At 43.5% G+C, this 12,002-nt stretch overlaps 1 protein-coding gene and 1 long non-coding RNA gene across 3 annotated transcripts in view; both read right to left on the reverse strand.

Annotated features, from left to right (window-relative positions):
• The window catches only part of dnd1 (DND microRNA-mediated repression inhibitor 1), a 10,889-nt gene extending 10,310 nt beyond the window's left edge, over window positions 1-579 (reverse strand). The window contains exon 1 of one of the 2 annotated variants that reach the window (XM_074647829.1): window positions 409-573. In XM_074647829.1, the coding sequence (XP_074503930.1) occupies window positions 409-480 (72 nt within the window). In that variant the 5' untranslated portion in view covers window positions 481-573. Of the gene's footprint in view, window positions 1-408 lie in introns of both variants that reach the window. The other variant, XM_074647830.1, reaches the window with a different exon arrangement.
• The window catches only part of LOC141774982 (uncharacterized), a 1,018,885-nt gene that overhangs the window by 870,294 nt on the left and 136,589 nt on the right, over window positions 1-12,002 (reverse strand). The window lies entirely within an intron of this gene.

Here is a 12,002-nt window from a genome sequence, read left to right on the forward strand (position 1 = left end):
AGTGATTTAATGTGTGTCTATTCTAGCAAAAGCAACAAGACCTTCTAATGCTTCTTTATTAATGTAATGAGCAGCAGGTGGGGTTCAACCAGGCAGCAGTGCAAGAAAAAAAAGGAAAGAAACAAAAACAAGACAATAGTTCCCCCAAATAAAACATGACAAACATTGTTACCATGTAAAGCACGAGCCCCGCGAGGACACTTTACACAATGTAGCCTAACATGCGCGCGTGTTTAAAAACCGCTCGCGAAGCTTGACACAAACAAATAGTTAACATCAAAGCTGACCGCGTCCCGCCGGCCCTGCTGCTACCGCTCATTGAAACAAGTTTACATGTTATAACAGGTCGCTTTCCGTTCACTTTACCAACAGATAAATAATAAAACAAAGTTAAATTTAACATGTTACCTGGCTCTGCTTGTTCTCCATCATCTTCTCCACCGTTGTTGTTCGCGCAGACCGTGACGCTACTCTGCCCATGGCCGCACCTGAAGCCCGCGATTGGCCCGCGAATTACACCTGACCTGACACCAGCACGCCGCCTTCACGGTCAGCTCGGGCCGTTGGTAGAAATCAACTCACAGGAAATGGGTGTGTAACAAATGTAGCCTTCATGAGACTATAGTGGGTCCTGGAGATTGAAGTGTAGCTATAGTTTAAAACTGAAAAGTAGCCTTTTGTGGGTTGGCTAATAGAAATGTGTTCCATATAAGCCATAACACAAAAAACACCATGACAAACTGTTAGTGACAAAAACTGCTCTTTGGCAGGTTCAAGTTACTTTTCAATAGGGAATTTTTTGGATGGTAGCTATATGGAGCGTTCTCTTATACATCCATGGTATGGTGCTGTGGTACACTGTCACCGGCCTATTCAACTGTCATCTGTTCATCAAAAATGTATAAAGTACGTGCGAAAGACAAATACCCAAATAAAGAGGAGCTGACAGAGACAAAGGGGCGATGAATTTCAAAATTGAACTTAGTTTATGATATTGATCCTTACGAATTAGGAGGACCTTGACAGTTTGCACCATTACAGTCACTGATGTGTAGTGAACACCTGTCAGCAGTTCAAAATATGTAAATCTTCGGAGGCCGATGTCCGATTTACAAATGGGTGGGAATAGGACCTTCAGGTCTACAGGCCAAAAGCCAACTACACAATCATCCAGACGAAGATAAGCTAGCTAATGTTACTGAATACTAAGAAAACGTAGGCTAATACTGCATAATTAATCTACCGGTATCTTGCAAAATGAAACCCATAACGTTAGCCTACCTTTGTGTCTGACTGTATACTATACTATACTTATACTAATATAGTGTTCTGTGTTATCTTTTTACACTTGCACGAAACAGCCAGCGGATGGCACTCTCAACTTTATCCTCCAAAAATGGCCGACTTGCTGTCGGTGACGTCCCATTCCTATTCCCATCTTCTAACTCGGCCTTCATTTTAATTTCAACTACACACCTGTAAAGTTTCATTACTGCATCTTACACAGTCGTGATGCTATCACGGTGACAAAATCTGTCCACAGACAGACAGACAAAAATATAAACACCTGGCGAAGTACTGTGGTTGCACTATCCAGCAGATGCAGTTGGCTGTTCATGGGTGGGTAGCCAGTTAGTTCCTGTCCTTGTTTCTACACTAGTGACTCCTACTGGTCGGTTGGGGCACCTGCCTAGCAGGCCAGCCCTGGTAGGGCAGTGTCACATTGAAGCTCATGACAAATTTAACTATAGACACTTGGGCCCCGTTCTTCACACGTCACTTATCCAATCCAAGCTAACGTGATGTGTTTCGTCAATGTCCATCCTCATCATTTGGATACGGTTATTTCGGTTCTTTGAACACAAGTGCAGAATTGATGAGACAAACCTGTACTGATGTATCCCTGAGTACTCCGCACCCGTCTTGACCAAAAGGGCATATAAGTAGAGAGAGGAAACCATGATCATCCATCTGCAGAATGGTATGTATTCTGCTATTTCTTCTACTTGCTTACTGATCATTTTGTAACAGTGTATTCTGTAAAACAGGAAGAGGCCAGAACAACAACAAAAAAAAGATGGAGGTTCAGCTGCCGCTGACTTCACCTCCACAGAGGAACTGTCAATCTACCAGCCAATCGGCCTGCGTAGGAGGGCATACCAGGAGGAACTTCCTCACAGCCGGTGCCAGGATGCAGCAACAGTTACATTAGTGGTAAATAAAGTTTGTTTCACATTTTGCAGTGTTTTAATCATGGTTTTAACAGGCCTAATTTTATTTTTAATTGTTTCTGAAGTTGTAGTACATGTGGTGAAGCTGCTGCCAGCACCTCAGGTTGGGTACACTTCTATGGTTGAGCATGAAGAAACTATTTCCATTCGTTCAGTTCACAGTGAGGTAAGTCCTTGTTGCATTGATATAAAAGTGATTGTAGCAGGAACCCACACAGCTTGTTTGTATTTAATGTACTGATTAATAACCAATAATAATTCATAATTCTGTAGGATCCTGAAGATTCCCTACAAATGGAAATAAGAAACAGGGAGAAAGAAGTGCCGTATTGAGCCGTCAAGCTAATGAAACTGGAAAAAGAGATTCAGCTTGTAAGTGGCTTGTAATTTGAATGATATCAAGCCTCACCCGATTGAAACTTAACTAAACTTATTTAATTCCTATTTGAAGGACCAACTCCAGCATGTGAGAATAAATCTGAAAGCATGTTAAGTGAAAATCAATTTATTTATAACCGTTGGTCGTTTTTTTCTCTTTTCTTTCAAGTGACAAAATACCATCAAATGCTCCACTCCACATTTGGAGAAGATGGGAAATGTGATAATCCACATACAATTTTATATATAAGTTGAGATAAAAAATAAAAAAATATGTAAAGATATAAAAGTAAAATGAGAGAAGGGAAAAGATGAATATTGAGGAGTCAGTCAGTCTGTATGTAGAGCACGTTTCATGCAATATTCCATTCAAAATAATAACAGAAGAAACTTGAGAAAATGGTTTGCTCCACACAAAAGCCCCTGATACAGTATGGGACTACATGTAATGTATGTATAATTCCACAAGGTGTCAGTGTTGGATCATGTGTGTTTTTCCTGCAGTGGGGAAACTGCTCAGAGACAGTACATGGCACACAGATAGAACATGTTTTGTAATATCATTATACAAAAGCGTTGGAAATTGGAATTTGTAAGCAACATTACTGTTTCCAACTAACCTGATGATTACATGCTGTCATGTTCAATTCATCATATTTTTGTCTTCATAAGAAATAAACAGAAATCACAGTAATCCATTACTTTACTTACATTCTAGGCTACTTTATCTATAAAAATTAACACTTTTTCACCCTTTGCTTTTTGCCACGAGCACATTTTAGAAATCAACAGTTTCAGCTGATCTCAAATATTCTGTTCTGGATAAATTGATGTTGCATATGATTGGCCGTTAGTTACAAACCCCGCCTCTTTCATGTGCTAATTGTAGATGGAGCTGTCATTTCTTGTCTGTACATTATCTCCTTTTTGTTCATATGGGTGTTTACCTGATGTAGACCTTGAACATTAGCCTACATAATAGTTTTGGGATCTTGCAAAATTCAAGGTGTAGACTAACTCTCCTCATCCCTGGACAGCATGCTGCTTTTGTCCAACTGGGGTTGGACGTGCACACTATATAGCTTCTTTGCAGCACACTTTGTGAGACCAAAATTAATTCTACTTGGCTCAGTTTAAACTTTATTATTCAGAATTCAGTATCATATACACTAAACCGTAAACTCAACGGTGAGTGAAAACCCTTTTGAGTGAAAAATACTCAAAAGGGTTGAGGACGTCACCTCACCTTCACCGCACAGAGGAGTTGTCTCTCTCTATGTGCTGCCATGTGTGTTGTGCTGCCTGTCGCAGGATAAGGTACAGGCGTCTGGCACGGATGGAGGACTGCTTGCTTTGTCAGCGCCACAAACATTATTTTCAGACAGCAAAAAGCTGCATTATACAGTAGCTTATATGGGAAAGCAAAACGCTGCCATATACCGCTGACTTTGATTTTCAGCTGAGCTATTTGTTTTAGTTACAGGCTGTCTCTATCTTCTCTCCTCGCCTGATTGTGTGTGTGTTTGGCCCGGCTTCTACACACACACACACTCACACACACAGTCACACACATTCATGCTCATCTGACAGAAGCTGGAACAGAGAAAGAGAGAGCCATCATTCAACCTTTAGTTTCAATATGTTGGGAAGATCATTTTGATCCCAAATCCCCATGTTTGCTGCAGGCTACTGCCCACAGTCAGATGAGAAGATGAATATCAGGACAAGTTTAACCTACACTGGCCTAGAGTAGGGGAAAAACTGCTCGCCTTGCTTTGTCAAAAAAAAAAAAAAATACAGCTTTAAACAACTCCAAAGGTATTTACTTTACATGTTGTAATTTATGTTTTGAAAATGTATAGAAAATATAAATGTAAAAACGAGATATTGTTGTAGCCCAGATATTTCAGAGCAGTTAGCTACCTAGTTGTCTTCTTCGTGGTGGTTGTCAGGTTTGAATGCTGCCAAATGAGTCTTGGATGCATTGGTTGGAAGCTCCTTAGCTATAGCAAAATGCAGTCCCCAGCAGTTTTCCCCCTCTGCATCCTATGGCAAGACGTTTTAACATTTAATACCTAGACAGGATATTCATTAAGAGATATCGGCAAAGTCATTGTGCCTAGTCAAAACTCTAATTCAAGATTGTGGATGCTTCTTTATTTATCTTTGTATTAATTCCCTTTTTATTTACTCTTCTGTTTAATTTTCCCTTTTATTTATTTATTTCTGTATTTATTTTTATTAATTTCTAAATCTATTTATTTTTTAACTTTTACATTTATTTTTTTACATAATTCTTTGATACTTTAATTTGTATTTATTTTATATATTTATTTTTAAATGTATGTATTTATTATATTATTTATTTATGTCTGACTGGACTGGACTGGCACATGGGCTGAGCTGTCTGTCTATGCACCTGCTGTCTTGCAGGTAGCATGTGTGGTGAGACAGGCCGTGGTATCTGAGTGTGAAAGGTCTCCCGCTGTTCCTTCAACTCCCCGTCACATCTGCACATCAAGGCTCACACCGCTCCCACAGCCCGGCTTCAGCTGGTAAAAAAGTCAGTTTACTCGTGTTTCAAATGTTTTATTCAGTAACAACCGTCTGTGCTTGGCAGTTTGTGTATGTGGGCGTGTTCTTGTTTTCCCATCCTTGTGAGAACCAGTTTGAAAACACTCCTCACTTCTTAAAGGGTTTAGTTCAAGATTAGGCCTTGGATTTAGAGTTAGGTTTAGGGGATCAAAATGAAATTAGTTCAGCATTAGGATTTGACTTTAGGGTTAGGTAAGAATGAGGAAGTATAGGTTAAAATTATTATCATTTAACTAGAACAGTGAAAAAGTCAAAGTCAGCACAGAGAGAAAGAGGAAAACAAAAGAGGGGGAAAAAGTGTGAAATACTTATTTTTTCCAAAATGCAAAAGATCCAATGAACTCCTTGATTACACTTATTTAATTGTTGCACAATTAAAACATCATCGCAAAAATCATGCAATAAAAAAACGAGATGGATATGTGTGTGGCAATAAGGAAGCTGTGGGAAGCCTCTCTCAATATGAGAATAATTTCAAAAAACAATCAAGTATAATGATTCTGTTTTAGTGCCCAGCAGAGCCTCCAGATCCCAACATTTCCTCTTAGCTCACTGTTGATGCTCTGAAACTCAGCACAGTTCACTGGCTGCCTGGAAGGAAGGAAATCAATCTACAAACATATGCTTTGGTTTGGAGAATGGTTGGCAGTAAATAGGCCATTTATAGTTTATGGGCACAAAATATGGAAAAGCACCAGCATGGTCGTTCAACACTATACTGCAGATGGTGGTGTGTCCAGCCAGTGCACAACTTTGTAACAGGGCAACTTTTTGTTGAGACGCCAAATGCAGCCTTTATTGTGTGTCACCATATTTGAACATCTTAATTGAAAATGTGTTGGGGAGTATGTGCGCTAAACCACAATACCAATTGACAAGATAAGGAGGATAAGTAGAATTGTGCCCCAAAGCATGCAACTCTATTGCATTATTTTTTGACCCTGAGCAAACTCAATCCAATTAAAAAGACCACGAGATGCAGTATGCATGAGAGACAGCTCCAGACAAAGTCGAATGTAGCAGTGCTTCTCCGGGCTGCACGGAAGAGGATGTGCACAGGGGTCGTTCAGAGATGTTTTGCTTGGCTGTTTCTGTTTGTGAATTTTGAGCTGCACAGAGCGGCATTCATCCGTTGTACTTCACACTTGGCGGGTGTATTTGCTGGGGACCCAAGGATGTGTAGTGTGGAAGTTGGTGCAATGTGGATACTCTATTTAAAGGGACTGTTTGTAACTTTCAGAAATGTCTTGTTAACAGCGACACCTGTGGCCGTTAAGTCAACGAAAGTCAGCGTCGGGGTCGCGATTGCTTGCTCTAAAGACATGAACGAGCATCGCTCAAAACAGTGAGGCGACACACGTCAGCTAAAACCACAATATCACTCTATATTTCACCTGCTTGGCAGTAATGTTAGCTGACCAGACGAAGGTCTCTCCATGAATCAATGCTGATCCTAGTGTTGGCTTTTCCTGCTTCAGCCCCACTGCTTCAGCCCCGGTGTCTCACTCCGGCACCCAGTCAGAGACGATAACGTTTCTCTCTGCGGAGCCCCGTCACTTCACAAGACACGGGAAACCTCTGTTGGTCTGGAGGAGCTGCAGCAGTTATTTCTGCACAAACGTCCGCTGTACATTCACTAGATATTTTCAGAGCTACGATGTCTTCTGCAGTGTGTAGTGTGCTCGCATGCACGTGTAGAGGTGGAGCGAGACAGCGAGAACGCGCACAGTGTGTGAACGAAGGCAAGCAGGCAGAGGAGCAGAGACTCCGGCCACACACGAGCGCACATATGCGAGCACGCATGGGATCCCGACCCGGTAGATTTATACGTGTAAGAAGTTACAAACAGTCCCTTTAAGTTTATTAATATAGAACGTATTGAGTAACCACATTGCACCAACTTCCACACTGCACATCCTTGGGTCCCCAGCAATACACCCGCCATGTGTTCCTTAACTGTTACAGACCCGCTGGCCAAAAGGATTCGGATGCGCAGGTCCGCATGACGCTTCGTTGAGATTTAGAAGGTGTGCGCATTGACTCCTCTCACTTAGTATGCCTAGAGTGTCCCTTACTTAAATGCATATTGTTTTTAAAATTGAAACTGCATTAAATAAGGCTTTACTAGTAGACTGACACACTGTTTATGTTAAGTGCAGCAGATATAGACAGGTTTTAAATAGGGCTTTCACACCCTGATGGTTGCCTCTTGGCGCAGTTCTGCATTTTTCACAGTTAAGCCTTTTTTTCATTAGCAGTCGCAGCAGATATTTTTTTTCTGGACTGAGAAGGAGGTAAGTGTCTTTGATTTTATGAAGAGCGTGAACACATCCGTGTGGCCTTGAAGCGCCTGCAGTGTGGAAATACCGTGACAAAACAGCCCCCATGGGAACGCTTCTGTGCAGCTCGTATAGCTCCTCAGGTGATCGGCGTTAGTGATGCGAAGTGTGTAGGTACTGTGTGTGTGTGTTGGCTTTTCTGTTTGTCTATATGTAGGAGAGGTCTCCGTTGTATTCTATCAACATCTCTTCAAAAAAATGCTGTTGAAAATGATGGAGACCGACCTTCAGTTGGCGGTTAGTTGTAACATTCAGCCAGCGCAAACCCCAGCTCCAAGGGTCTGATCCTGAGGGACCGCCATGACTCCCCCGCCGGATCAGCAAACTCTCTGTTACTACCGACACAGGTTAGACCCAGCAGCTGCTGGCCACCAGCCCGCTGTGACCCCTATAGTGCTGGGGTTTGTGCTGGCTGAATGCAGTTGATACAGCTAACCGCTAACTGAAGGTCCATCCCCCTCTCCTGACCTCCGGAACCATTATACAAGTTGTCAAAACTATCAAAACGTAGGGGTTACTTTGATACTTTAAGTGGGTTTTGCTGATAATACTTTTACATACGCTGGACTTTGAATGGAGGGCTTTTACTTAAAGGGACTCCATGTAAGAATCAGAAATTGCTTATTAACAGCGACACCCGTGGCCCTTAAGTCAACGAAAGTCAGCGTCCTGTTCCTTGCGCTTGGGCTCGCTCTACATAGACATGAACGAGCATCGGTCAAAACAGTGAGGCGACACACGTCAGCTAAAAGCACAATATCACTCTATATTTCACCTGCTTGGCAGTAATGTTAGCTGACCAGACGAAGGTCTATCCATGAATCGATGCTGATACTGTGTTTTCCTGCTTCAGCATTGCGGGTCGGTGTCCCATGCGCGCTCGCGTGTGGCTACGCTGTTCCAACACAAACTACACAAAAGCACCACAACAGCAAAGTTATATCTAGTGAAGCCCATCTTGCAAAACAGTGTTAACTCTTCCTGCTCCAGCCCCCCGACCGTGGTCAGAAGGAACAGGGGAGAAACCGCAGCCCCGTCCGGAGACGATAACGATACTCGCTCCGGAGCCCCGTCACTTCACTCAGCAGCAGGAAACGACATGGGAAACCTCTGTTGGTCTGGAGGAGCTGCAGCATTTATTACTGCACAAACTTCCACTGTACATTCACTAGATATTCTCAGAGCTAAACTAACTCTTCTGCAGTGTGTAGTGTGCACGCATGCACGTGAGAGGTGGAGCGAGAGAGCGAGTGAGAACGAGCGCGGTGTGTGAGTGAAGTCAATCAGGCAGGCAGAGGAGCAGAGTACAGCAGAGACACCGGCCCTGGAGACCAACGCTACGGTCTCCCCTGTGTCTTCTGACTGTGTTCTGTGCTGGAGCAGGAAGAGTTAACACTGTTTTGCAAGACGGGCTTCACTAGATATAACTTTGTGGTTTTGGTGCTTCTGTGTAGTTTGTGTTGGAACAGCGTAGCCACACGCGAAACGTGCATTCTACACCGACCCGCAATGATTTAAGAAGTTACAAACAGTAACTTTTAAAACAAAGTATCTTTACATAGTTGTATTGGTGCTTTAATTAAATAAAGGCTCTGAGTACTTCTTCCACCACTGAAGTCCTCCCAAATGCAGCAAGTGAAATGGGTGCTGAGCAGCAAACTACTGTTAATTAGGGTGTTCGTTTTGTTGAAGGACAGAATGAAAAACAAGCTGTGCGAGACTTGAACCACTGACTGTACTGAGATCCAAGAACTGCCTGCCAGCCGCCTGTTTGTGTGTGTGTGAGGATGTAGCACTGGCATTGCTCTGAAGGTTTACTGATCAACTGACCCCCTTTCTCTCTCTCTCTCTCTCTCTCTCTCTCTCTCTCTCTCTCTCTCTCTCTCTCTCTCTCTCTCACTCTCTCTCTCACTCTCTCTCTCAGCTTTCATCGGGGGGGTACAGCTCGCTGAAGCAGCGGGTTCAGAAATGAAAAACAACAAAAAACACTGATGACTTTTATGGATTTTTTTTTAGATAATGCCTTTGCTGCAGGATGTGGTCGGCTTCGTTCATTGTGCCAAAAAGAGAGAGATGGAAAGTTGCAGATGAGAAGAAAGAGGAGGAGGAGGAGGAGAGTGAGGAGGAGGAGGAGGAGAAAGAGGAGAGAGTGAGGGAGTTCATCCATGAGACAGGGGACGGTATTTTAGAAAGGCGACGGAGAGGAACTTAGATGGGAAGATAGACGAGAAGAAGAAGGAAGGAGGGAGGAAGTGGGGAGGTTCGTGGGGGGAGAATATCGAGTTGGGAATACGGTGTTTCCTCCCGCCATGTCTGTTTTGTTGTTGTTGTGTTCCCAGCAGAGGAGTTTATCTGAAGTATCTGGGATCTAAGTGAATTACTGTAGCCTATTTCCACGCAGCAGATAAGCAGCCCGGGTCGCTTTCAGGACAATCAGATCTGCATCAAGGTCTCGGGGCATTTTTATTGACCATCCGGGGTCCCCATGGAGTTAATATAGAGGTTGGATTTGTGTGTCTCTGTGTGTGTGTGTGGCATTTAACTCATGCTCTTTTCAAGCCGTTGCTAAGTTGCTCTGCCACAGGTTCACATCAACACTTTTTTTATTGCCACGAGCGAGCACACAAGTCCATTGTGCGCTGGCATTGTAATTTCCCACAAGAGCTGGGTGAGTGTTGGATAGCTGATGAGTGGATGTGACATCCTGGTGTGTGGATGGCCCGGTGAATGTGTGTCTGGCCTTTGAATTAGACTCTTTTTTTACTGGCCTTGGTGCCTCACAAAGCAGTGAAAGGCTGAAACGTATAGCCGCTCCGCAAAGTGATACAGATGGGCTTGAGTGTGTGTCGTCCGTTTACTTATGAGTCGGTGTTGAAGTGGCGATCGTTCTTTCGGAGCCTATTATTTTCTAAAGTGTCTCTATCTTAGCCGTGGTGTTTCGCAGCACGCTGCTCAGGGATCACAGCTCTGTAGTTGCTTTTATTTCATTCACACATTCAGTTACACACGTGGAGGTTATTCTTAGTGTTACCTTCAAAAGGCGCGGTTCAAATAAATCACTTCTATTGCAGCTGGATTCTGGTTTTATTTACCCAGGTTTTGAGATCTCCTCTGAGACTACTGCCTCCACCTCAGTGCAATAACATTTAATATAATTGATTGATTTGTGCTGCTAAAAGTAACAACAACAAAAAAACAACTCAACAGCTCTTTCTGAAAATTGCTTTCACTGGAACTTCTTTCTACCAAAGACAGAGCCCCTATCTTTTTTTGTATTCTAGTGCAATGCCTGTTCAGAACATGCCTGTTCAGAACGGGCCGGATGCTTGGCCTGTGGCGTTTGCTGCTTGCAGCTCTATCGAGAACCGCTTGTAAATAACTTCACACTCAACACTGAGCTTCTTTGGGTCCTGAGCAATACACCCGCCATAAAGTAGTATCGTCACACGCTTAAGTAGCGGCGACTCACAGTCAGAAACACAGATGAAATGCACTTAACAGATGTATTCATTTCACCATCCCCCTTCGTAAGAGCAGGACAACTTCCAGTGAAGCCATCTACAAGAATGGAATCGACCCTCCTGGACACTGCCTGGGACTGGAAGATGCAGGTTGAATCTAAATCAGAAGCTCATCTATCCGCCAGAGATTATCACAACTATAGTCTTGGGCCGGACCTGATCTTGTGGTCAACCTCTCAGAAGTCCTTGTCGAGGGTTTGTAGCCACGTCGACAACCAGGCTTTTGAAGGTGATGGGAGTACGAGGACGGGTCTTCCGACAAGCCGTCGGGTCGTTATCAGAAGCTGCCGAGCGAAGAAGCAACTGGATTTGACTGAATAGAAAGGATCCCAGCTGGGCTGCAAAATGACAAGCAAGAGGGTAAAAGCAGAGGGGAGCGCACCTGGGACGCCAGGTGTTGCCGTTGAGCCCTCTGGAGGTGTCTAGGGCCTAACAGTGAAACACTGATGAAGGAGGGTGCCCACCTGATGACCCCTATCCCCACTCACGACATCAAGAAAGTGTAGATTAAACTTGGGATTGTAATATCAAGTCCTACCAGCTCAACATGGATGTAATTAGCGGAGGTATTTTGCTGGCGGTAATGTTATAAGTTAGTATGGCAAAGACTTACAGGATTTGAGTGGCGCTGTTCTTTTAGGCTATACGCTCATGTTCATCAACTCCAGGGAAGTGAAGATGACGTGCTTGACTCCCCGCCGGCCGCCCCGCTGCTGAACAGAGCACCGTTCGCTTGTTTATTCAAAGTTTATTAATATTGAACATGGTGTGTGTCCAAATTGCACCAACGTCGACACCAGACGCCCTCCATCAATACACCCACCAAGTGTGAAGAAGGACGGATGAACGGTGTGTGTGTAAATAAAATAATTGCAGTGTGCCTGGAAGTTGTTGCAGTGTAACAGGTTTACAGTTAAATCTAGACCTTCTCGTTTCAA

Source organism: Sebastes fasciatus, chromosome 10 (genome assembly GCF_043250625.1).
Source record: "Sebastes fasciatus isolate fSebFas1 chromosome 10, fSebFas1.pri, whole genome shotgun sequence".
Classification (NCBI taxonomy): domain Eukaryota; kingdom Metazoa; phylum Chordata; class Actinopteri; order Perciformes; family Sebastidae; genus Sebastes; species Sebastes fasciatus.